The sequence below is a fragment of the Strix uralensis genome, chromosome 27, assembly GCF_047716275.1.
Source record: "Strix uralensis isolate ZFMK-TIS-50842 chromosome 27, bStrUra1, whole genome shotgun sequence".
NCBI lineage: Eukaryota > Metazoa > Chordata > Aves > Strigiformes > Strigidae > Strix > Strix uralensis.
Genome location: NC_133998.1, coordinates 2,377,273 through 2,403,667, shown reverse-complemented (window position 1 = coordinate 2,403,667; position 26,395 = coordinate 2,377,273). Strand labels below are relative to the sequence as shown.

The following is a 26,395-nucleotide window of genomic DNA, read 5'->3' as shown; positions in this document are numbered from 1 at the left end:
TCCCCTCAGGGATCACCCCTCATCCCCCCAAACTGCCCCTCGGGGATCGCCCCTTCATGCTCCTCAGAGACGGCCCCTCTTTCCCCTCAGGGCTCGCCCCTCAACCCGCTCAGGGACGGCCCCGCTCCCCGGGCCTGCCCGGCCCGGCCCGGCGCGGCCCCGCCCGCTCCCGCCCGCCGCCCCACGCCCTCTCCCCGCCCCGCGGCCGCCGCTCCCCCCTGGCCCGGCCGGCGGCGGCGCCGCGCCGTGCCCCATGCGCCGCTGCTGCCCGGCTCTCTGCATCAGCACCAGCGCCCGCGCCCGCCGCGGCGCCGCCCGCCCTGCCGCCGCCATCGCCATCGCCGCCCCCCTCCCGCCCGCCGCCGTGTCCCGCCCGCCGCTCCTGGTGCTGGTGCTGCTGCAGCGCCGCCCCGCGCCGCCCGCTCCTGCGCCTCCGCCGCACAAGATGGCGGCCGGTGGGAGCGGCGGGGGCCCCGGGGGCCTCTCCTCCTCCTGCCCGCAGCCGCCGCCGCCGCCGCCGGGCAACGGTGCCGCCGCCGCCGCCTGCACCAACGGCGCCCCCCCGTCGCCTCCCGGCCTCACCTACAACCAGTGCGGCGCTGCCAACCCGGCGGCGAGCGGCGGCGGCGCGGGGGGCCCGGCGGCGGCGGCGGCGGCTGCGGGGGCGGCGGGGGCCGCCGGGGGGGCGGGCGGCCCCGGCGGAGCGCTGCAGCGGGAGCCGGTCTATAACTGGCAGGCGACGAAGCCGACGGTGCAGGAGCGCTTCGCCTTCCTCTTCAACAACGAGGTGCTCAGCGACGTGCACTTCCTGGTGGGGAAGGGCCGCGGCTCGCAGCGCATCCCGGCGCACAGGTGGGCCCCGCGGGGTGGGGGGGTGCGTGGGGAGCCCCACACGCGGGGAGGCGGCTGCCCGAGGTGGGCTGCGGGGCACCGTGGGGCTGCCCCGGGACCTGCGGCGGCCTGGCCGGGCCGTGGGGGGTGGCCCGTAGGCCCTGCTGGGGGCCCTGCGAGGCGCTGGGGGGTCCTGGGCCTCGGGACAGGCCGTGGGCTGGGTGCGGGTTTTGCTGTGGGGTGTCTGGGGGTGCCCTGCACCCTCGGGGCGCCAGTGGGGGGGGGGGGGGGCACTTTTGCACCTCCCTCATGAAAGGAGAAAGGGGGGGTCGGGTAACTTCACCCCGCGTTTTATCCACTGTCGGGAGCTGCCGAGCTCGGGGGGATGCAGCGGCCTCGGTGAGGCCCAGCCCCACTCCGGCCTCGGCCACCCCAGCGGGATGGAGCCAACCGGGCAGCACCGGGTTCCGGAGCGTGGGTCCCCCCGGTTTGGGCTTTGACACGTTGGGAGGCGACTTTGCCCCTCGGCGCGGTCAGTCGCAGTCGCCAAAAATCTCTCACAGCCCTCGGATCAACGTCGTGTTTCTTTTTACAGTCACCAGCCCAGGTGATGGGGTCCAGCCTTTGGCTGAGTGTTTTCCCTGGAGGGTGGGTGCAGCTGGGGCAAGCACAGTGGGGAAAAAACCCAAATCCTTGGATCTTGCTTGGAAGCAATCCTTGGTTTTGTGGGTAGTGGAGGAGAGAAGGAGTGCCTGATCTCTGCTGACAGAAATAGGGATCAGTGAGAGTGTTGGGGATGGAAAGGAAAGAGCAATGATTTGCAAAACCAAATTTCTACCACATTTTCTTTTAAAAATAACCTTTATTGATTTTTTTTCTGAAGCCCTATATTTTTGGGGGTAATCCACTGTTATAAAACAAACCCCGCGATTCTGAAGAGCTGTATAGAGAATGACATCTGGTTGTGAGGTAACCAGTCGAGGTTAACATTTAAGGCCGAGCTGCCATTTAAGAGTTTGCAGCTCCGAGCTGCTCAGTTGCTGAGAAGCTGGGAACTGCCTCCACCCGGCGTAAGGCAAACCTCAGTGTGACTGATTGATGTTCAGCTGCTTCTTGGGGCAGCTCCGGTGAATTGAGGTGTGCCACTCACCCCCCACCACTCTGTGCAGTGCCTCCCAGGCTGCTCGGCTGTACCAACAGCAAATGCAAGAGCCTTTTGCTCAAAGACGGGACCTGCTTTAATTGGGGGTGGGGGAAGGCTTATCGGTGTACTTAGAAGTGGTGCTTGGCAAAGGGACCCTTGCTTCAAACTATTTCATACTGTCCCTTTTCTTGTAAGTGCTTGCGCTCCTGGGTTTCCACTTCAGATTTCCCTTTTTCTCTTGCTTTCTGAAAAAAACACGCTTGTTCTAGGCTGGTTTGAGCGTTTGAAGTGTCAGTTCTGCTCTTTTATAATTTGAAGCTTAATTAGTATCTGAATAAGCTTGCTCCTGTCCTGAGAGTTAGGCTTGCTAGGTGGGGAGGGGCAATGTTCAGCCCAGAAATAAATGAAGCTTAAAAAAAAAAAATAGCCCCAAAGTGAGATGCTGCTTAATTGCTCTGAAATCCTTCTGGTGCTCTGGGTGGTAAAGATAGAATAGAGTGTGTCATGCTGTGACATCCCACTTACGGATTATATAGATTTTAGTAAAACTTGCCTGTATGATATTACAGTTGGGATATCCTGATGATTCATGAAGTACCGTGGTTATTTCAGAAACAGAGAGCTTAAAATAACACCACCCAGACCCCTTCTGTGATCAGTTCTCCCACAGCAGCCTGACAGCAGAAGATACTCTGCGCTGGAATTGAGTTGCAAAGCAACCATGAATTTAATCTGAGCAGCACTGTATTGTTTCAGTGACCAAGAGCAGATGTTCGTATTTTGATGCTAGGTGTCTGAAATAGCACACAGTTAATAGGTAAGTATTTGTACAGCCTGGTTTTATTGTGTTAATTTTCAGACCGGGCCAGGTATGAAGTGTGGCTGCAGTAGGAGCGTATTCTAAATAAGGTTCTTGGATGGCAGTTAGTGGTGCCTTGAGGAGTGGTCTGCAATATCTTACGTGTCATCTTTGAAATGGCTGCGTGGTGAGTTAGAAATTGCCGGTTTTGGCAGCAAACTGGTGAGCCCAACTGCTCTGAGAGTCGCAGTCCTGCGGGAGCTGGAGGTGAGGGTGCAGCTGCTCCCCGGCCTGGCTCCTCCAGGAAGGAGCGGAGCAGAGGTGGTGTGTTTGGAGGCTGAGGTACTGAAATGGCATACGTGCCGAGCGATGTCGTCCACACGTGGTGGTGGTGGTGGTACAGGGAGGAGGTTTCTGAGTGACACAGCTGTGGGTTCAGGTGTGTTTCTAAGAGTCTGACAAGTTCAGCAGTTCGTATAAAGCCATAGAAGCAGACAATAGGTATCTCACATAGCAACTAAGAGCAAACACTCATTTTGTGTGTGAAAGCCCTGTTTGTAGATAAATGACATAAGTGGCTGTGCTGGGTTGCACTGAAGGTTCATCTGTCCAAGCATCTGTCCCGTGAAGCACCTGCAGCCCTGAGAAGATCAGACATTTTCCACCTTCAGGAGCCTCCAGGCCCTGCAGAAGTTGCTTGTGCACCCTGGAGCGAGCGTGATCTCTTGAGCCTTGAGCCTCGTTCCCTCTTGCTGCTGAATCAGCCATGAAGAACATGGAACAGCCTTAAGTTTTTTTTTATGTCAAGGCTAACAAATGCTGGACGGCGCAGACTCTCATGATGCTGATGTGTCCAAGGTCAATGTGTTGATTAGGCCCAGCAGTAAGAGGGAAGGTGTTTTTTTTCCCTTTTTCTAGATCTGCTTCAAATGAGCACAACATCAGTGAGATTAGAAATGTCTAAACCTCATCGGCCAGGAGCTGCCTGGGTGTGATAATTAAGCTTGTTAATTGGCCAGAAAACATGGCCCAGAAGGGAACAGGGCAAGTGTGTGGTGATGACACCCCTGTGTATACTCCAGCCTGGGAGATCTGCAGCTTGGGGACAGTCTGAGTAAGTTTTTGGCTGCTGTTTTCAGGCATCTCTCTTCTGAGCTCATCCTTTTTGGAGGCATATTAACTTGTAGTACCTGCATCGCTGGGTGCTGAGATGTCCCAGCGCTCCACTCCTGAGACTGCTTGTGAAGGGCTTCTCCCTGGGGGTTTTTGAACCTGCCTTGTTTCACCTGGTGTCTCTGGTCCTTGCACTGGAAGGATGCAGCAAGCAAACAATCATTGTTATTAGCTTCTTGTCACCTACGGTTTCACTGAGCTCCAGCACGTCACGTGTTGGTCTGTTCCTGTGCCAGCTCTTCTGGAATAGATATTTTAAGATTTCTCCACAGTGGAGCGGATGGAGGAGGTGTGCAGTGGGGGGATACTTGTGGTTCTCGAGTGGTTTTAGTACCTAGAAAGGGAGCAGGACTGTTGGGTGTACAAATTCAACCAGATGACAGGTGGAGATGCCAAGGTGAACAAGGAAGCAGTGAAAATCAGTGGGTAGGAAGCAACCCATCAGTCTGGTGAAGTTCCCGCTGACTGGAAAAGGGGAAATGTAACCTCTGTTTTTAAAAAGGGAAAAAAAGAAGACCTGGGAATTACAGGCCAGCCAGTCTCACCTCTGTGCCCAGCAGGATCATGAAGTGGATCCTCCTGGAAACTGTGCTAGGGTAAAGGGAAAATAAGGAGGTTGTTGGTGACAGCCAGCGTGGCTTCACTATGGGTAAATTGTGCCTGACAGATTTGGTGGCTTTCTACGACGGGGTTACAGTGTTGGTGGATAAGAGAAGAGCAACTGAAGTCATCTGCCTTGACTCGTGCAAAGCATTTGACACTGTCCCGCACGACATCCTTGTCTCTGAATTGGAGAGGCGTGGATTTGACGGATGGACCACTCGGTGGATAAGGAATTGGCTGGATGGTCGCACTCAAAGAGTTGCGGTCAGCGGCTCGATGTCCAAGTGTGGAGCGGTGACGAGTGGCGTCCTCAGGAGTTGGGGTTGGGACCAGCGCTGTTTAACATCTTTGTTGGCGACACGGACAGTGGGATCGAGGCACCCTCAGCAAGTTCACTGATGACACCAAGCTGTGTGGGGCAGTGACATGCTGGAGGGAAGGGATGTGCCATCGAGAGGGACCTGGACAGGCTGGAGAAGTGGGTCTGTGCAATCCTCATGAAACTCAACAAGGCCAAGTGCAAGGTCCTGCCCATGGGTCGGGGCAATCCCAAGCACAGATCCAGGCTGGGCGAGTCGGGGATGGAGAGCAGCCCTGAGGAGAAGGACTTGGGGATGTTGGTGGGTGGAAAACTACCTGTTTTGGTCACTCGCAGTGTCCTGGGCTGCATCCAGAGCAGTGTGGCCAGCAGGGTGAGGGGGGGGGATTCTCCCCCTCTACTCCACTCTCGTGAGACCCCCCTGCAGTGCTGGGTCCAGCTCTGGGGGCACCAGCATCAGAAGGACACGGACCTGCTTGAGCGGGGCCGGAGGAGGCCATGAAGATGCTCAGGGGCTGGAGCACCCCCCTGTGAGGACAGGCTGAGAGAGTTGGGGGGGTTCAGCTGGAGAAGAGAAGGCTCCGGGGAGACCTTAGAGCGGCCTCCCAGGACTGAAAGGGGCTACAGGAAAGGGGGGAGGGACTCTTGATCAGGGTGTGTAGGGATAGGACAAGGGGTAATGGTTTTAAACTGAAAGAGGGGAGATTTAGATTAAGATATAAGGAAGAAATTCTTTGCTGTGAGGGTGGTGAGGCCCTGGCACAGGTTGCCCAGAGAAGCTGTGGCTGCCCTCTTTTCTTGCAGGCCTTCAAAAGCTTTCAGAGTCAACTTTGGATCCTTGTGAAGACAAATCAAATTACTAACCCCATGGAAGTTCCTGTGACTCTTAGTGTTGAAAGTCAGTTTACTTTGATTCTTACACACGCAGAGGGAATGATAAGAAATCAAGTGTTGCTTTCTTAGTTCTTTTGCTCTGCTTCTGATCATTTCCTGCATCCTTTCAGTAGTCCACTTTGGTTTGGTCACCATGCCGTTATTTAAAAATAACCCTTTGTTTGAATTCTTCCTCTGACAAAGGTGGGTTATTTAGGGTACCTGCATTTCCCTTTTGAGAGTTGTTCATTTGCATCGGGCAGTGCTCCCTGGGGTTAGGAGAGAGGCTCGCTGTGCACTGGTTGTTACAGTGCTTTGGAAAACAGGAGGAGAAAACCAAAGTAAGCCCTATTACTCTGCCAGTTTGGCTTAATAGTTGTGTTTCTGCCATCTGAAGCAAACCCCATCTCTTCCTTCTGCAGACCTTGGGGCTGGGAAAGACTGTTGGACTGTGCAGGAGAAATGGTGCACATCCCTGCTTTTCCTGGAGAATCCTTAGTAAGAATAAGAAGACACCATGAAGAGAGGGGGATTTTCTTACATTATTTGTGTTCTCTTAACATTTTAAGGGAGCTTAAAAGTCGGGACTCCTCTGTGTCTCTGGCACCTACTGGGATCCCTTTAGGGTTCAGCAGTTTAAAAAAAATCAGGCTGACTTGTCAGTGAAATTGAAGCAAAACTTTGAGAGGTTTTTTTAAATGAATGCCCTTTTCAAATAGCTTCTGAAAACTGCTCATTGAGGATGTATAGCGTGCTGGCTGTGAGAACGAAGATTTTAGAGTGCAATTAATGTACGTTAATTTTTAGTAGCAAATAATGCCTGTGATTGTCTCGCCACCATCACTGCCTTTGTAAGAACAAGAATTTTTGTTTCATCTGGCAATTCTAGTATTGCGAACAAGGTTTTTTTATTTGTTCTTGACATTTTTCTTCAGAATTGTTTGATAGAAATATGCATGTGGGTACTTTTTTTGTAACTGCTGTGGTTTGTCCCTAGCCCTCTTAACCGATCAGAAACAATACAACCCCGCTTGTCAGCCAAACGGTCCGTCACGGCAGACGAGCCTGGCACGTCCCCGCCGCTTTGCTCTATTGTGTCTGTGGAAGGCCTCCTCTGGATGGGAGGGGAGTGAAAAGCGAAAAAATGAAAAATTTTGTTTAAAAGGAAAAGAAAAAGAAGGCTCCTGTGTCATTTCCTACTGCAGCAAAATCTAACTGAAATTCCCCTTTAGTGATGGGCTTTCCTTGGGGTTTCTGTCTCAGGCCTTCTCTGTGCTGTACAGTTTTCTGCCAGCACTTCTTGATACTTCTCTGTCAAAGTGTGCGTCAAACTCTGCGGCAGCAAGAGCCCCTGAATTTTCCAGCTTCTGCAGCCTGGTCTCCTCTGCTTCCTCACGCTGCTGAGCTGTGACCTTCATGGCCTGTGCTGTACTTAACTTCAAGGAGCTGCTTGATTGCAGACACCAGGAACAAGATTGCTTTCCTGGGAAAAACTCATCTCTGCATTTTCAAACAATGAAAGTTCTCAAAATGGCTTTTCTAAGGCAGAAGGCAGGTACAGCAGCTTACACATACACAGGCCTCCCAGCAGCCCAGGTCTGTGCCTCCTCCTAAAATAGGAGTTGGTGTTTATCAGTGAGGGAAATCATCTTGTTTACATGGGAGCGCTGGAATATTATTTTCGGTCTCAAACCTGGTTTGTGGGAACTCTTGCTTGAATTCCTTAGGGCTGATAACATGTCTGTCGCCGTTAATTACCACATAAACTCACAGCAGCGCGAAGAGGCTTTGTGTGCACCTAACGGTACTAGTTTGCTTTGAGTGAGGTTTTCTCTTCTAGGCTAAGCCCGAAGCAGGTTTTGCGTGGAAGGAGACAGCAGCGTGCCCGGGGAAGGCAGCTCCCGTGCTGGGTGCTGCAGGAGGTGCTGGTGCCGCAGCTCCCGGTGATGCTGCGGGTGCAATTTGCATGTGCGTGAGCGTGCTCTGCTGTCACCAGGGATGTCTTCCTGGCGGCTGGGGAGAAGGGAGGAGGATGGGTAGTGTGTAGTGCCAAGTTTTTCATGTTTTCAGTATGTGACTGTGGGGAATTGCACCAAGACTTGGGCTCTGCTCACTGGAAGAGCTCAAATTCCTTAACTTCATTGTTTCTTAGCTTCCCAACCTCATGAATGGTCCGTGGGCTCCTACGAGGACTTTGCAAAGCAGCCACGTGTAGTCTGTTCCATGATGCACAAAATTTTGTCTTTGGGGAACCATTACTGTGTTGTATACTGGGACAGGGCTCAAAATGAAGTTGCTTGCAACTTTGGTGTTACTGCAGTAAGCGAAGAGAAAGCCTGACACTCCCTTCTGTTGCAAAACATTTCTGCTTTAACATTAGGAAGGATTTGCTTTCCCTGGGGGTGGCCTTGGGGAATAGCAACTAGCCTGGGATTTTTTTTGGAAAGTGAATATGGTTTAACATAAGGGTTTTTTTTCTTTGTTTGTTTTTTAATGTTAGGTTTGTGCTGGCTGTGGGCAGCGCAGTCTTCGATGCGATGTTTAATGGTGGAATGGCCACAACTTCTACAGAGATTGAGCTGCCTGATGTGGAGCCTGCTGCCTTCCTAGCTCTGCTGAAGTAAGCTTCTTCTGATGTACAGTGTAACTGGAACACAAACAGATTTATTGTAGAGAAGGATATTTTTAATGAAAGCAGCAAACCATTTTGTAGCGTGGAAATCATTCAGTTTCTAAATAAAATGTCTCTTAGTTGATCTTTCAAGGGCATTTAAATTCTGGTGTTAAATCCCTCTTTTCCTGGGTAAAAGTCTAGTGTAGCTACTGCACAAAAATGTCTGACTTGCTTCACGTTTTGGTTTAGCAATACTTAAATCAGTATGCCCTGCTGCTGCTGATCTGCACTATGGGCCAAAACTAAACTGGATAGTTTATAATTTTGTAAAGGTGTAGTTATATGTAGTTACACCGCAGAAATGCAGCAATAGGGAGGTGTTCTGGTTAGCAACTGGAGTAAGTGCATGTGCTGGCCCTTGTAGTTAAGCTGCTACCCGCCTGTTCAGACATTGTCTCACAAATTCTCATTCGTGAATTGGTTTGATCTGATCCAAACGTTATTTGAGAGAAGTGGGGAAAAGTAATCCTCTTAAAGCTCTGTAAGTTACGAATACTTGGAGCTCGTTTAGGTTATGGGCAAACGAGCAAGTTGTAACAGGTAAGCAAGGCTATGAAATCAGTGTCAGCCGTTCTGTGTGGTATCTCCCCTTGTGCGTGTTTTATTCCTCTTTTGGAGAGCTGGTTTTGAATTTACATTTACAGCGTGCGTTTTAGATCTGCATATGTGGGGGGGGAAGGAGGAGGAAGGGGCTGTAACATCCTATTCACTGATTTCTTTAAGCTCGGCTGGTGCTGTATAACATCCAGCAGCAATCCTGAATGTGTGCTGAAAAGTCATTGTCCCGTTTCTATAGGATTTCTGTAACCTACTTCCAGGGGTTTCCAGTCCTGTGCTCTTGACATGTTCCCCGCTTGCTTCCTACTGGGAACAATGACTATATATAGCTTTGGCACACTTTTTGCTTTACCTTCAAAAAGTGCTTTGGTTATGACACTGCTACCTTAGAAGATTTTAAAATTGGTCATTGCTAGAATGAAAGGCCAGAAATAACAGGGAGCCCCTAGCCCCCTCCCCTTTGGCTCATTTTAAACCAGACTCCGGCACATGGGGAATCCCTCTAATTGGCGTATGACTCTGTCAGCCAGGTAGATCTGGAGTGCAGAGCTAGTATCTATCTTTAAAACTTAGTGAGGCTAAAATATGGAGTGAACTGTAGGCAAAGTCATGTTTCCCTGCCAGTGCTAAGATTTCAGCACTTGTATAAAATACGATCTTGGAAGACAACTATCATCTGAAAAGACTGAAGTGATGAATCTGGGTGGATTTCAACAGAAATGTTTTATATAGGAGAAATTGTGTGTGGATGATCATGGTGCCTCTAAAGCTTGCAGTTATGCTGCAGTAGCTGTGCACATGGTCCAGTGATACCTTAGGTGCTTACATCTAGAATTGAACTGTCAGTTTTAAAATGCTCAGAGCTTAACTGTGCCAAAGGAAGTTTGGGTGCTGCACTCCAGTGGGAAGCTTACCAAGTACATGGTATGAACCTTCCTAGAGTGAAACCGGTCCCTCCAAACACTGATCTGAAATCGCAGCTGATCCTTACATGTGTCTCTGGACTTGGGCCAAACCATGACCTAATGCTGGAGGATCAGGAGCTTATCAAGGGACAAAGTGCCCATCCTGAATGTTCAGCAGAAGGTCCCTTCTGGGCACTAGACTGTGTTTGTGGGCTAGTGGCCTTTAATAGGTCTGCTGTAATTGCGTAAGAGAACCTTTTTTATTATTATTTTCATAGTAACCCAAAGAACACTTTGATTGTCTGCGTTTATAATCTAAATCTTCTTTTCAATTGATACCACACTTTTTCACAGTTTGAGCCTCTCTTGTTATCCCTTTTAGCACACGCTGTTTGGACTGTCGTTAAAATAAATACTAACATTGCAGTAAATAAACTAGTTGTTTTTAGAGCAACTGTGATCTTTTAATCTTGTAATAAAAAGGATTACTTAGTGAAAATAGGACTGGTGAAGGGATGTGTGCAAAATGCATTCATGAGCCGGTGGCTTGATGCTGTTATTAACAGATGCTCTAGAGCAGCACAAAAGCCTGCTTTCAACAGCAATGAGAGCGCTTCCCTTCCTCTGAATCCCCCTGTTTATGCTTCCCTGGATTGCATCCTGGCCCTCTCTAGCTGGAGGACCAGGAGCTCCAGTGCTGCTCTGCAGCAAGTCCCTCTGGACGGGGACACTGCCTGGCATCCCCCAGGAAGAGCCCTGCTGCTGCGTGAAGCCTCCAGGAACAGCGGCCGCACGACGTGTTGCTGTGCCCCCATCAGAGAAACGCAGGAGAAATTCTGGAGTATCCAAAATATCCCGTGGAATAGGAACACCGAGCACAGTTAACACACTTAATGTTACACCTCCGTGCTTCGTGCCTTTCAGATCTTGACTGGCAAATGCCCGTCTGGTTAAAAGGAAAAACAGTAAACAAAAACTCTGCATGGGATTAGGACTAACATCAAGCGTGTAACTGGTTTTACCGAACTCAGCCTGGCAGTTCCTGTTGTCTCTAATCAGCATGCTTGGGTAGGAGGAGGCTCAGTCAGGCTTCCTATGAAGACCTTTGTTTTTCCATGCAGTATGAATGTACTTCCTTGTTTTGACCTAACAGTGAAGGCTGATGCTTTGCTAGCAGCATGGCAGTCCTTGTTTTTCATTGCCATTAACTCTTGCTTTATGCTGAAGTTACATTGTGTGCTGTACTTTAACATCTGTGTGATGAAATGAAACAGTTCAGTGTATAAAATGAAGAGATGAGGGGAAAGTCAGGTATGGATAAAACACCTCATCTGCAGTGGATGTGTGTGAGTGCTGCTGATCAGTTTTGAATGGGTATGTAAAATGGAGCTTCTCTTCTGAAATAGGCAGGATTGAATTTTTGTCCTTCTTTAGTCTAATTGAACAGCCAAAAGCATTAATTTTAAGGGATATGCTAGGCCTAAGTGGCAGGCTAAACAGCTCACAGGTTATGGGGTGCTAGGCAGTTCGAGGTGTTTCAGCAGATAGCCCAGCTATTTCATTTAAAGTTATACTGTAAAGAGTGTGTATTTAAAAAAAAAAAAAAAAAAAGAGCTGCTTGGTAAAGCAGAGTCAGTGGAAAGGATGTGAAAACCCTTCCAAGTATAGGAAGCAGGGCCAGGATGATGGGCAGAAGCCCAAACGTGTTTTTTATGAATTGCAAGGGTTTTTACCCAGTTACCTTATTGGCTTCACCAGAGCAATGTTTGCTTGCGTGTTTTCAGATTTCTTTATTCAGATGAAGTTCAGATTGGACCGGAGACTGTTATGACAACACTTTACACAGCTAAAAAATATGCTGTTCCAGCCCTTGAAGCTCATTGTGTGGAGTTTCTTAAAAAAAACCTCCGAGCGGACAACGCGTTCATGCTGTTAACGCAGGTGAGTTTGCAGTCATTCGCATTAAGTACCTTGAGCGGGGTCCATCACAGTAGGAAAACAGCAGCTTTCGGAGTGTTACAGAGTTGATTATCCAAAATGGAGCAGTTCTGTGTCATTTTGAATTCTTCCTTACAGCAGTCTAGTGCTGATGAGCAGGATCTTACAAAGAACAATGGAATACAGCAAATGTTGCTGCTGTGTCAGATCTGCTTTCTCTTTCTTTGTGGCAGGTGATTCCTTCCAGGAAGCTGGGGAAGAAATTAACAGGGTAGAAAAATTTCATCTTCCAAGAAGAAAAGTGAAATGAAAGGATTTTTGTGTGTTCAGATTCAGGACTGGTGTAATAAGCTTTCTCTGTTCAAAGCCTGCTGCACCTAGCTAGTCAGACATTCTTTGAAGGGCTTTTTTGCAATAGCTTCCCTGAAATGGGGGTGAAAGAAAATGCAACCTTTTCACGAGTGCTTTGGTTTATTTTCCTAGGAGAGGAACAAAGTGATCTCTTCCTCAGCCTGTTTCAGCTCACCCTCCCACTGTACTAAAGGCACATAAACCTGGAGTTTCAGTGCAGCTTTGTTTCTTGACCCTGTGAGGCCGGTGGCCCATCCTTGTGCCCCTCTGATCTGCTCTGTGAGGGTTGGGACTCCTCCATCTTCCATTTGACTCTCCTAAGCAGCAAACTAGAAGACAGTGTTTACAACTTCTGCTTATTTTGGAGAAGATCAGACTTTGCATGCGGGTTGATTAAGTTAGCATCGCTATCCTTCCCATTTCCTAGCCCCATCTTTTCTTTCTGGTTCCTGCCACCCTCTCTGCTGACAGCTGATGACATGCCAGTGACTTCCACAGTGCTGTCACCTGTGTGTTGCAGTGTCTGTAGCAGTGCTGGGGACACCCTGTTCTGGGTCATGCAGGGACAAGAAACAGGCATTGTGTGTGCGAGTTTCTTTCCTTTAGGGAACTAGCTCTGGAGGAGTATTTCTGATCAGCCCGCTGGGAAAGCTGTTGTGACTTCTCATGTTAAACCTTGCAGGGGAGTTTTCACAGCTGCCCTGACCTGGGGACCAGTGCACTAAGGTGGTCTGGCTCTGAGGCGTTGTTCCGTCTTGCCCAGTGTATCTGCCTGCTGGCTTTAGTCCTCCTTGTCAGGAGTACAGGCTGTGACTGTAGTTACCGCACCGGTGACAGTGTCTACACCCGCAGTTTTCGCAGAAGTTGAAGCAGTGTTGCCCTAAAGCAGTGTTGGCCTGAAGCAGTCGCTGCTGAGCTCTTTGCCTGTTTGCTGTGATTAGGCTGGGGGTTTATTTGAGTTTAAAGATTTGGATCAAGTTCTCAAAGTAGTTCCACGTTACACTGCTGTTGCAGACGCTCTTCTCTGCTAGGATTCAGCTATTGCTGCAAAGTACCATGTCCCTCTTTACACATCCTCTTTGTAACTTGGCTCTTTTCCACATGCCATGCAGGGGCGAGGCAGCCTCTGAGACGTGGGGGGAACCACGCTGCACTTCCCTGGGGAAGATTCAGGACTTAAAGATTCTTACTTGGGTGATGGTAACCAAATCTCCACACCCATCTGATGTGTGGCAGGACAATTGTAACTCTTTGGCTGCAGCTCTCCCGTTCTTTTTGTTCAGCAGCCTGCAATCTGAAAGATCAGGAGCTGTTATCCAAGAGCTCAGAAGAGATCTTTCCCGTAGGCTGCAGTGTTGAAGAGGCATCTTACGCCAGCCATCACCTCATGAGGATTAGAGGTGTCAGCTTTTTGGTGGCATTCTTCTTGCAGGGATTTTTGTGGCATGCTAAGTCTCTGCAGCCTGACTTCACAGCTTTGGCAAGGTAACATTTAGGTTCGTGGTGACTTCCTTACAAGTCACAAAGGTCCTTCTTTGACAAAACAGGAAGGTGTCCTAATTTTTCAGATATCAAAACCAACACACTGCCTGGCACTCTGGCAGCTGCACTGGGGCAGCTGAAATGCCAGATGGAGTCAGGCCTTCCTGGTTCCTTTTGTTTATGGCTTATCCATTATGATTTATTATCAGTGGTGATACATATCTAGTTTATGTTCACTGTTGCAGTATATCGAGTCTCTAAAATGTTAGAGGCTGGTGTTCTTTGAGAGGCATATCTGTATCTCAATGACTGGCTGCACGAGGCACCTCACTTAATTGGATCTGTTCTCAAAATGCTCTCGGTTCTGGTCCTTCAGTGTGAAAATCGGCCTCTGTTTTCTGCTTCTACTGCAACAAATTGACAATTTGTACAGTCGGTTACAGACCTGAGATGCATCTTGTACAAACCATTTCCCAACAGGCTTAAGATTGTGGACCGAAGGTCGTAAGGCCCCAAACCTCCTTTGCATATGTCATTGCTGAATCCTGCTGGTCCAGAAACTATGTCATTGACAGCATTTCAAGTAACTGCTAATCTCTGGCAGAAATATCAGTGACAAAAGCTCTCTCCTAATTGATTGCACCTCATAGTGAACCGTGATCCTCTTTCATGCCAGATGTACATGCAAATGTCACTTTGATCAGCAAGGGAATAATAGCTTGCCTAAAGCTGCTGTGGGGGAGAACTCCACGAGTGCAATGTAAGTCCTTCACGTGTCAAAAGAGAGCCACTACAGTAGTAAAGTCTGAGTCAGTCGCAGCTCTTGGATGCCAAGAGTGTAAGGCACTGGCAGTCCTCCAGCCCCAGGAGGAGGTGACGACTGCTGAAGCTTCTCTGGTCCCTGAGAAAATGGAGAGTTGTTTCAGCTCTCTGCACTTGAGGTCTCAGCGTCGAAGGTTGGCCTTGCTGAGCTCTACAGCCCACGAGCAAGGGTGAAGCAGAAGATGCTCAACAGTGCCAGCCTCCGTGGGTGACTGAATTCCCAGCCCAAAAAGCAACTTTTAAACTTTACCTGTGGCAGTCAGTTAAGTCCCAGTGTACTCTTGTGCTAATGTTAGGCCTGATGTTAGGGCAGTTCTTTCCTAAATAGCAAAACCAAAGCACTGGGAATAAGAGGTCATCTTAGTGACTTTTGTGTGTTCCCACCTCATTTCTGCTCATGTCTTGGTGGTCCAGGGGGATCTGAAGTGGTAGTGAAATCATTATGAGACTGCCCTTAAGTTGGGCAGGGAGATTCTGAGCCACTCTCCAAGCTGTGTGCAGGCTTCATTTGGAATAGTAACCTATTTTGGGGGGAATTCTTTAAGGTAACTAGATTAGGAGTAGCTGTTTCTGTGCAAAACATGCAAATGCACTAAGCAGGCCGCAAACCCCGCAGGATTTTGCACATCTCCCTGGGATGCAAGCAGTGTGCCTGCTAAGGTGTTTTTGCTAATACATGAGATCAGTGTGACTGTTCTTAGAGGATAAGCTGCCTCTGCGTATTCCTAGAGCGAGCAGGCAGGCAAAGCTTTCTTCTAAATATAAAAATGATATAGTAAAAATTACCCGTGCTCAGCTGGCACGGTCAGTATGGCGCTAGAAAGCACTGTAGCCACGTTAACTGATGTGATGTTAAAACAAAGACGTGCCTGAAGACATGCACAGCTAAACCAGAACTGATGCCAAATGCAGATTTTTCTAGTGTTTGCCTTGTCATGCTTAACTGCTTGTGAAAGCCTGCTGCAGCCCAGTGAATTCATGATGCAGTCAGGCGTAGTATTGCTAATGAAGATGGGCTCTGGGGGAGAAGGGGGGGTCCTTACTTAGTGTAAACTTTAAAATACCTTTTCTGTTAACGAGTGCTGCTTTGTTACTAGGCAAGACTTTTTGATGAGCCTCAGCTGGCCAGCCTTTGCCTAGAGAACATCGACAAGAACACATCAGATGCCATCAATGCGGAGGGGTTTACAGACATTGATCTGGGTAAGCTTTTTCCCCTCCTCCCTCTCTCTATGCTTTCATAACAAGCTAGCCTCTGCAGTTATTACAGGTTAATACTTGGCACTTCTCTTCCGTGGCTTTGCTGTTCTGGAGCGATCTGTCGAGCGAACAGTCTCTGGCACTAAGTGGCTAGAGACAAGGCGTTTGCAAAAGAGCATGCTTGCCTGCAGAAATAGCCTGGAATCTGCTTACTTTGGTGCAACTTGAGTTTTCTGGGCATGATACAAAGCCCGTTTCCCCTGTTGATGTTGGCAGGTTTTGGGTGGGTGTAACTTGCCTTCTTATGTGGAGTTGGCATTGTTCCCTGAGTCTTTGTCAGGTTTTGGAGTTAAAAAGGTGTTGCGTTTTTGGAAGCAAGAACTGGCTATTTTAATTAATCGTATGCAGTTTCCAAACTTGCTGGGCACAGTTAATAAACATTAAAATTCAGACTTTAACCTTCTTCTAATGAGATGGACTGTGGAGGTAAGGCACGGGTAACCTTCTGGCTTTCATGCTGCTTGCTTCATCCAAATTTGACGTCAAGTAAGTTGCAATTCATTCTACTGCACTTCCATTAACGTGCCAATTAATTGGGCACCGTTTGCGGCTCCAGTGAGTTACTTGCTTATGGAGTATGCAGATGTATCTTCCTCAGAGGCTGCAGGCAGCACTTTTGGGAGATGCTGTTTTTTCAATTGCTTCTCTTTTACTTACCTTGGCTGTACATAGGGTACTTCTGGCTAGGTGAAGTCGGGTGATTTGGGTTAGTGCCTAAAGTTGTCACTATCTATCCTGCCTTGCAGACACCCTGGTTGCGGTGCTGGAGAGGGATACCCTGGGGATCCGGGAGGTTCGTTTGTTTAATGCAGTGGTTCGCTGGTCAGAGGCTGAGTGTCAACGGCAGCAACTTCAGGTGATTCCAGAGAACAAGCGGAAAGTACTGGGCAAAGCGCTTTCTCTTATCCGCTTCCCATTGATGACTATTGAGGAGTTTGCAGCAGGTAACTGAACAAAGGCGTTTCTGGCAACCCTGGTCTTTCCTTTCTCTGAACTACAGAGGATCAAGTACATGAAAATGGATTTTCTCTGTGTTTTCTGTAGTAATTTAAATTTGAGATTATTCCTCATTCCCACTGATCAACAAAATCTGCTGTGTAAATGCTATTTTCATCCATGATCATTCACTCTTGTTTTAAAGACTACAGCGCTCCATCAGGTAGGAGCAAGCTGGATCAAAGCTGACTGTTTGTACTCCCAGTATGTTTAGGTGGTTACTTTCTCATTCAGCTGAGAGTAAAGATCCAAACGGGGGTTCGCATCTTCCCGTTCTAAGTGCTTCAACTACGTAAATAATTGGTGTTGATTGTAACCTGCTCCGAAAGAGAAATGAGGATGTTTCTCCCCATCCTCTATTTGCTGCCGCCTGTAATCCAGTGGTGGTGTTGGCTGTGTCTTGCTGATGCCCTTCAGAGCAGAGCCCCATACCAGAAAAAAACGTTCAAAACGTGTTTTGAGCTGAAGGGCTGGTGTTGTTTAGTCTGCCTCAAAGCTTTTTTCAAGTTTATGTTCAGATCTTGATCTACAAAGATGTCTAAATCATTTAACAGTTTTGACTAAAGATTTTTTTTGTTTTGTTTTCATTGCCTGTTGTCTTTGAGTTCATACTCTGGTGATTCTCCAGGGATTGCAAACTGGCAATTGGCTTAAATAGTTTTTCATGCTAAAAGACACGGTGGAGCCATTTTCAAAACTGAAACTCGTTTTAGGCTGCAGTTATGTGTACAAAGAAGCAAAAAGGGTCACTGACACCACTTCCTTTGCAAATCACTTCTCGAGGCAGAGATGGCGTCAGCTTATCGACAGTCAGTGTACATATTTCGAGATGAAGAGGGGTACAAGTAAGAAGTAAACCTGTGCTTAAAACTTAGTACCCGCTTTCTGTTCTGCCTGTGACAGCTGCGATGCGGTCTTAGGGACGTGAATCTCTTCAGCAAGGGCTTGCTCAGGGAGGCAGAGGTCCGCTCATGGAACTGGGTAACTTCCCTTTGCGTTGGCACCAGATGAAAACACGGCGCGCTCTGTTCCTCGGCATGTGCCGTGCCCGAGAGCGGCCGTGCAGCAGGGCACGGGCTCACGGGCCAGCTTGGTGGGAGAGAGCGTCCTCCTGGATAGTTACAGCCATCAGAGTAGTCTGTGCATACCAAGCTTTGCGTTTTTCTGTAGATCCTGTTTCTTTCAACCCTTCCTTCAGCTACTATATCGTTCTATCTCACTGGGAGGAATGTGTTAATTCTGGCATATTTAGGTTGCAGCCTTTTGAGCTGGGAATGTCAATGCCTCTCCCCCTACTGTCTGTCACAACTGCCTGTTCGACTTGGCTCTTTGGTTAGTCTTCTTGCTTTGAGAGCAACTCTTAAGTTTTCTCCATCCAGTTTAATCTAAAAGATGAACAAAAGAAACCCCAAACCTGAGAGGCTGTGCTGGTCAGCTGTTCCTTAAACAAGGGACTACCTTGGAATTGCTTCAGCTTTGTCCTTTTGCTGAGTTTCTGAGTGACTCTGATTTCTTTGGTGATCACAGCAGAGGTAGGAGAAGGAAACCACTCCCCTCTGCCCTTCTCCCAAAAGCAAAAAAAAAAAAAAAAATATTTTTTTACAGGCAGTGGTTTCACCAGTTTATTGTATAATCTGGTATCAAACATGGAGTTTTGCATGAAGATGTTTTAACTGGCAAATGTGTCACTCCTTCCCTTAGAGCAAGTAATTTGAAACATTTGAGAATTGAATTGCAGCAACACAGGATAAGTTTAGACACGATAAATGACGGCTGATTTTTGCTGAGCAAAGTATCCACAAGCTCATTTATCTGTTAACAGTCAACTTCCTTAAATTCTTTCTTCCCTACCTATTGCGGCCTCAGACCACGTTATGTCTGTGTAACTTTGTGCTGAATTTAACCAACTACAAGTCATTATGGACCAACAAGTAGCTAAGCATTGGCTTCCCACATTAAAGAGCACTTAATGCCATTGTTTCTCCAGTATGCACCAGTCTTGTTTCTGTTAAAAGCCTCTTGCAAACAGAAGTGCAGAGCAGCTTTTGACCCTTATGCTAAAAGACTAATTTTTACCCAGTTCCACTTCTGAAAGCACTCAAAGTAGTTTCCAAAGTTTAGCATCACTTTGGGAAAAAACCTCTAGTTACTGGAGAAAAGATGAGAATGCGTTTCAACACTTGCTAGCATTGCTAGCTTTTTTCCCTAGGTACTACAATAAAAGTATTAAAAAAACCCAAACAAACCCAAGGGAAGGGGGGAGTCAAAGCAGGGCACGAGCTGAACCACCTTTGTCTTGACTGAAAAATAGTCCTGTACTGTCTGAGTCGATGGTAACCAGGTGACATTCCCTCCCACTACCCCTCATGGGCTTTTGTGATGTCTTAACAGTCATGTTACAAAATACCGGTGTAGATGTATGAAAATCCCTGTCTCTTACCGGTATTACCATCTCCTGAGGGAGTGGGGGAAGGATTAGCTGCATGTTTTAGGTTTTTAAACCAGTCCTGTTAGCCGAACGCAGGTCGGCTCTGCAGAGCTGCGTGCTTAATCGCCGCTTCACGGCCGTGCTCCGTGCGGAGGCTCTGCAGCCCGTGACTGGCGTGCAGATAAAAGGCAGGCAGCACATTTCTGTCTGGGGTTTAACTTCCTGACACACCAGCGACATCCCCTCTGTGATGTGGGTTTGGCCCACGCCGAGCTGCAAGTCAAGTTTGCCTCCCCATGTAAATCCCCAAAAGATCCCTTCTGGTTTCCGAAGGCTGACGGCGTCGCTGCTTTCGTGCTCCTCTGCAGGGCCGGCGCAGTCGGGGATCCTCACGGACCGGGAAGTGGTGAGCCTGTTCCTCCACTTCACGGTGAACCCGAAGCCACGGGTGGAATTCATCGACAGACCGCGGTGCTGCCTGCGGGGGAAGGAGTGCAGCATCAGCCGTTTCCAGCAGGTGGAGAGCCGCTGGGGGTACAGTGGGACTAGTGACAGGATAAGGTCAGCTTCTCTGCTAATTCTGCTGCTGATAGATTCGTGTTTACTGAGCTTTGAGCCTACTCTAGACCTAAACCCGCAGGGTTATGTGCTAAACCCTGACTTCCACCACATAAACCCCGGCGCAAACGCTGAAGGGAAAGCGATTTGCAGGGCAAAAGCATCGCCTGATGCGTTAACCTGCGTGTGCAGCTGCAGGCTGCCACTTTGCTTCTGCACTGGCAAAGGTTTCCAGCAGATGTGGCCCTCTGGCACAGGCCTCTTGGGGGATTATTTCTCCCCTTTTCAAGTGGTTTCCTGCAGCTGTACAGGCACGTAGCAGTTGGAGTCACCAGGCAGCTCATGGCTTCCTCCTGTGCCTGGGTGTGTCAGCTCACCAGTGCTCCATCAGGTTGGTTCCCTGCTCTGTTCTAAGTGTAAATGTGGCTTGGTGAAGCCCTTTGCCTATTTCAGGGAGGCATGAGGATAAAATGCTTGCTGCGCCTGCTTTTCTGCTAGTATCTAGTTTGTTTAGACCCAAGCTTGTAGAGAAACAACAAAGGTCAGTCGTGGTGAGAGACGTGGAGTGTGGCGTGCCAAATGGTGGTTTGCAAGCCTTGTGTGGCCAAGCAATTAGAGCAAGACAGGAGGTAATCAGAAAGCCTTGATTATTTCCTGATTCATCTTGGTCTTAGGGAGAAGGAGAACTCACATTAATATAGTTTTTTAAAATTTTTAAGCCTTTTTGTCGACAGTTCTCTTGCGTATCAGTAGACTGTCGCTTGGATCTTCTGGTGCATTCAGCCCCTTACAGCAGGTTGTAACTGGAAGAGCTGCAAGCTCCAAACACTTTCTGCTCTCAGATCTAACTCTGAGACCTTTTGGAGCTTGTATTTGACTTCCAGTTCAGCTGGTGGCAGCATCAGCATCAGTCTTCAGCATAGCTTGTGTGCAGTTTCAACACTAAATATTTTATGCTGGTTGCAGAGCAGTGGCTTCTAGCCTGCCGCGGGTGTTTGTTCTTGAAACACGCAGGAGTGAAAGAGTTGGTGGGTGGGTGGGTGGAGAAATTACATCGGCAGTTTGGCAGGCGCTGAGGCTTTCTGCTACCTGAGGAGGTGGAGCTGTAGTGGGGCAGTGGGGTGAATATCCTTCCCTTTCCTGCGTTCAGGAGCTATTGAGTCTTAGTTTCTACTCTTGGGTAACCCTTGAGCACAGCTATATGCAGCAAATGCTCAGAAGCACGTTAACAATTCTCCTCCAGTGCTCAGCAGTGAAATATCTAATGATGCTTTAAGTGGTTTTTGCTGTTACCTGGCTGGTAGGACCACTGCTGCCCTGAGGGTGGGCACTGTTCTGCGCTACCCTGCCTTTGCCTGCCTGGTGTTTTGGGATGCTGATGTTGTACCACAACTTCAAAACACCTTCTGAGCCTGGACTCTGAAGTTTGGTGATGGGATTGTGCAGTTTTGTATTTTACATGAGCAAACAAAATTATTGCCGGCCCGTTAGGACAGACAAAGGTGTAAGCTTACAAATTACAGTTTCTGTAAAGGATTTCAGTTGTTAGTAAGAATTGCACTTAAAACTGTAGTATGTTTGATTAAATCATAGGTATAAGGTTAAAGTGAGTGAAGATACTTGTGCATCATCCTTGTACTAAAACAATACAGGAGTGGCAATTTGGTCTGACTTTCCTGATCTGTTCCTGCAGGTTCTCGGTAAACAAAAGGATATTTGTAGTTGGGTTTGGATTATACGGATCCATACATGGGCCAACGGATTACCAAGTAAACATACAGGTAATTCTCTCTACTATGTTAAAAATATTTGCTGCTGTAGGAACTAACTTACACATTTTAGTGTATACGCAACAAAATCCGAAGTTAAAGGGACTGTATTTGTTTCCTAGATAGGGTGGTTGGCAGATGTAGTGAGGGCCAGATGGGGCACTGGGGATAAGAGGGATTATTGCTCTCGATTTTATGCAGCCTCTCGCTGCCTGCGTCACTGCGGTACCTCCCCAAGTCCGCTCGCAGCCTCTGAAAATACGTCTCAGAGTTGTGACGCAGTTTGAGGAGAAGCTGTGCGTGTTTTCCCACACTGAGCAGGCCCACCCTGCGGGTGCTGCAATAGCACTTGGACTCTCTTTTGCTCCGAGCTGTACGAATGCAGTGGAGCAGCCACGATTTGTCAGGGAGGAGAAGAAAGCAGTTGCAGTGTCTGTGCTGGGCCTGTGCAGTGCCAATGTGCGGCCTCACGTCGTCAGTGTCCCCTTTGAGATGACAAGTAGGACCGAGGGAGACTCGGTTGTCTGAAGTCCATTGTGGTTTGTTCAAAGACTGGGGCAGCGTATGGAAATCTCATGTGCCTTGTTCTGGATGTGTGGTGTGCGTAACCCCAGTCCGGATCACTTGGGAACATCCGTCCCCGGGAAAGTCACCCCAGCACGGCTGATGTGACCAGCACGGTCTGTCAGCACTTTGTCTGTCACTGTCAGGGTCTGCTGGTACCCCTGAGCCCTTGGAGGAGAAAGGCAGGTGAAGGTCTAAGGCCTGCAGTCCTCTGCCAGGCCTCAGGGTAAGGAGGGATTATCTTGGGCTGGGGACCAAGCCCACCGTTGCTCGGTGTGATCCCAGCAGTGAGGAGGGACGTAAGTGACAGGACAGTGCAGTCCCAAGGGGGTGGTCAAACCGTGGAGTCCGGTTCAGGGGGGACACACCTGCGCCGGTGCAGGGCAGCGTTCAACCAGCTGTGCAGATTACAAGCTAACACGTGTCTTGCAGATCATCCACACAGACAGTAACACGGTCCTGGGGCAGAACGACACGGGGTTCAGCTGTGACGGATCATCAAACACTTTCCGGGTCATGTTCAAGGAGCCTGTTGAGATTTTACCCAACGTCAACTATACAGCGTGTGCTACTCTAAAGGTACCGTCCTGGGGCAGCACGGGTAGGGGGGCACGATAAAGATAGGTGAAAGCAGGCTGCTTTAGTCCCTTCCATGCAGCGTGGTTCTTGCTCTGCCTTTTTCAAGGCCCCCAGTATAATCTCAAAGGTCTGCTCTGTAGTCCTGCACCTGGTGGTGCAACGAGCATGTTCACCACCAGTGTTCAGAGTCGGTTTTTAACTTGTCCTGCAAGTGTACAGTAATTAACAGGTTGCATTAGTGAGGAAGTGGTGGGATTTTTTTTTTTTTTTGTGTATACAGATAAACTGTCAGTTCTGCAGGCGTGTAATCCAGAGCCTGCCTGCAGTGGCTTAAAAAAGTTGATATTTAACGGTTGAGATCTGGTTCAATGTAGTGTTAAGTTCTGAGAGAGACGAGAACTTTGCTCAAAATACCTGAGGTGCAAGAACCAGAAAGCAAAGGGAGGTTCTGTGATCTCCAGAGCTCGTTGCTTCAGGCCAGGCTGTGAGGCCAAACCCGCAGAGTGTGCCGGGGCAGCAGGGCCCCCGTCTTGATCTGTTCTTGTCTTCTGTGGCCATCGCAGGGTCCAGATTCCCACTATGGAACCAAAGGACTGCGCAAAGTGATCCACGAATCACCAACAACGGGAGCCAAAACCTGCTTTACGTTCTGTTACGCGGCTGGGAATAACAACGGCACTTCCGTGGAGGATGGACAAATCCCAGAGATCATCTTCTACACATAGTGCAGCTGCGGAGCTGGCTCTGGACTCTTCTGTTCTCTTCCCCGTGACCTTCCAAACTAAATTTCTGGCTGAATTTGACCACACCAATTGGAGCCACACTAGCCAAAGGTCTCAGTAAAATCATTTCAAAGCTCATGTTTTGCCTTGTGCTAGTGATTCTGCTGCTATCACGTACCAGACTAACTGGTACCCCAGTATCATTTGTAGGTTGTCTGTGGCTAGTCATTTTTCACTTTACTGATTAATCCTATCTAACAACATGCGTTTTTTTGACTGTAATGAATGTAGATGCTTTTCCACCAGTCAGAAGCATGGAAACGAGTGGCTCTGGTTGTGGTTATACTTGCTGTGAGGAGATAATCCTGCAAAAAGACCCAGTCAGGGGCTGTGTGGCCCGTCCTCTGCTGCTCTAGCTCAGCAGCCGAGGCCAGACGCTTTGCCACGCTGCGGTGGCGGGGCTTGGCCAGCCCGTGCCCGGCGCCTTCCCTCCCGCCAGCCACGGCACGCGCGGCCGCCTTCAAAAAGTTACGGAAAGTGGCCTTTTCCCTGAGGCTTTTGCTGTTTCAGCACTACACGGTCTTGAGGGAGACCTCAAAACTAGAGCGCCTCTGGAGAGACTGCGGCGTTTTCATGCTCTTCTCACTAATTTGTGACAATCCTTTACCTTGGGCGGTTGGCGACAGCGAACTGACCTCCCCTGTGGCGTCGGGAAGGGGCAGCGGCTCCAGCCGGGCAGGCTCTTTCCTCCCCTGGGTGCAGGCCGGGGCCTGGGGCTGCTTCTTTCAAACTCCTGCAGTGCGTTTCGGACGCCGGGTGATGCTGGGCGAGGCCCCGTGCGGCGTCGGGGCGCCCACACCGGGCGTTACTGCGCTGATCGAATCCGCTGCAGATCGGGCCGGGGTCTGTCAGTTGAAGCGAGCGAGGGAACTTGCCTCGCCTGCCCCCCCCTGCCCCCCCCCCCCAGTTCCTGTGTATTGCTGCTGTTTTCATGCACGTTTCAATGCATTTTCTGTTCGTTTCTGCGCATTGCTAACCCGCCCTGGGCCGCTCCGGCACCGCCTGCGGAACGGGGAGAGAGGCTCGATGGGCAACCTGAGAACGCAGCAGCTGGACAAGGATTTGTGAAACAGTTTAGGGAAACATTAAAAGGTTTTCTGTTTGCCTGTTATGTGTTTGCACAGTCTGCCTGTTCACGCAGGCGCACGAGGAAGATGCAGATATCACCTGTCTTTGGGCCGTCGAGCTCGGTAATCTCGAAGACGCCCCTTCTTACCCGTTCAGGGCCGGTTGCTTTCCCCAGAAGCGGCTTTACCAGCGCGGGGAGGAGGTGGGTGGCTTGCACCAGGCGCGCTCGCTGCCCGCTGAGGAAGACTACAAAACTATCTCCTCCCCCTCCTCTGCAGAGGAAGCTGTAATTAAACCTTCCCAAGTCTACGTGGGACCCGCTGGCAGGGCTGGTGCTGCCTCAAAGCCGAGGTTCCCCTTTGCGACCCTCCCGCTCCGCTCCAGGCACGCGAAGCCGTTGGAACTCGCCGGGCAGCAGCTGCCGCCGCCTTCAGCTGCTGGAAGTTGAACCCTGGTCGTCCTTCGCTGGTGCGGGGGGTGGTCGCTCAACGCAGGGAGTGACATCACCTCCTCCTGCTTCCTCGGGCTGGGGCTGCCCGGGGGTCTCCTCAGCGCCCGCGCAGCAGTAACAGGGTCAGGGACCCCCTGCACCTCCTAACCAGTAGCTATTAGAGATGTCAATAGTGTGTTACGTTCTCTAGGAAGACGTTGTAAGATGTGTATATTGTAAGCCTGCTTCAAGGTAGGATGTTTTTAATATGGCCAGTACTAAAAAAAGAAAAAAAGAAAAAAAAAAAAGAAAAAAGAAAAAAAAAAAAAAAGATGGGTCCATGACTTAGTTATTGAACCTGACTCTGTGCAATGCAAGCAGTGTTGTGAGATGGATTCACGCGGGGGACGCTCCTTCCCGCCAGGGCTCAGCTCCTCGGGACGCGCGGGGCTGCTCCCGCTCCCGCCTCTGCCCCCTCCCAAAGCTTGTGGGAGCTTCTCTCCTGCCCCCCAAGAACTGCGCGGGGCCGGCGCCCTCCCGGGGGGAGGCTGCTGCTGAGCCGGCACCGCGGGGCCTCTCTGCACCGGCGGCAATAGCGGGAAGAATTGGGAGTGGGAAGAGGCAAAGCCCTGCCCCTGGCGATGGAAAGAGCGGGGCTGGCGCAGGCCTGGCTCAGCCGCGGTAGGCGCCTCCTTGCTGGCTCTTCCCTGGAAGCATCTGGTTTTACTACTGTTGTGTTATGCAGAATCTCCTCCCAAATCCACCCTTCCTGCCTCACCCCTCCAGGTAGGTCTGGGAGCTTGTCCGGGCAGGGAGGGAGGGGACTCACACTCTGAACTACACCTGAGCAACTTCTGTTCTTATGGCTTTTATGCAGTTTGACGCAATTCTGGCTTTTGTAGATAGATGAATGTAATTCATTGTTGGACTTGCCTGTTTCCAAAAGTATGAGACGTTCTGTTGTACCACGTCACCTTCCGAGCAGAGCTGGGACTGTCTCGACTCCAGCGCTATATCGATGAATGTATCCGATGCTCTCGTTCAGTGTTCACACTCTGCTTTTGGCCAGCTTTGTGATTTGTAAATAGGAAATCAATAAAGACATTCAGGTTGTCTTTACGAAAGTTTCTCCATGATTTGAAGAGAGCTGACAGCCGCTGGTGTGTCAGGGGGAAGGCAGAGGGCGGCTGAGCTGAGCAGGTCCCGGCCCTTCTCCCCAGGGCTGTGAGATGCTCAACTCCCCCCTCGGCGGGCCGGGCTCCTCAGGAGCCCCGAGGGAAGGGCAGGTGCTGCTTGGGGAGCCCAAACCCTCCAGGGAACGAGGCTGTTTCAGAATCGGGGTTTCCCTGGGGCAGGAGGGTGCTGAGAGGGCGTCATCCCCTCCCGGGGTGTGGTGGATTCAGCCTGTTGTCTGACGACTGAATTTCTTCACCCTTGATTGAAGGTTTTTGACAATTAAACACTAAAAGCTGCCTTGGCCTGTGCAGCC

General features: G+C 49.6%; 1 protein-coding gene across 3 annotated transcripts; it reads left to right on the top strand.

Annotated features, from left to right (window-relative positions):
* Window positions 1-253: 253 nt before the first annotated feature.
* BTBD2 (BTB domain containing 2) lies at window positions 254-26,030 on the top strand. 3 transcript variants are annotated; one of them, XR_012626545.1, is made up of 9 exons: window positions 254-852; window positions 8,243-8,362; window positions 11,664-11,820; window positions 15,570-15,675; window positions 16,479-16,676; window positions 19,525-19,673; window positions 21,408-21,495; window positions 22,480-22,626; window positions 23,190-26,030. XR_012626545.1 is itself a non-coding variant. In XM_074851467.1 (9 exons), exons 1-9 carry the CDS (start codon window positions 254-256, stop codon window positions 23,349-23,351), a joined length of 1,770 nt encoding a protein of 589 aa, XP_074707568.1. In that variant the 3' UTR covers window positions 23,352-26,030. The 3 variants fall into 3 exon arrangements, 2 of the variants coding, with proteins under 2 accessions (XP_074707568.1, XP_074707569.1); XM_074851467.1 differs by having other exon boundaries at window positions 19,525-19,717; XM_074851468.1 differs by lacking the exon at window positions 16,479-16,676 and having other exon boundaries at window positions 19,525-19,717.
* The last annotated feature ends 365 nt before the right edge of the window (window positions 26,031-26,395 follow it).

Coding starts and splice junctions, on each gene's coding strand:
- BTBD2 (XM_074851467.1), top strand. CDS start 254: ATGCGCCGCTGCTGCCCGGCTCTCTGCATCAGCACCAGCGCCCGCGCC. Junction 11,821..15,569: donor CGTTCATGCTGTTAACGCAG/GTGAGTTTGCAG, acceptor CTTTGTTACTAG/GCAAGACTTTTTGATGAGCC. Junction 22,627..23,189: donor CAGCGTGTGCTACTCTAAAG/GTACCGTCCTGG, acceptor TGGCCATCGCAG/GGTCCAGATTCCCACTATGG.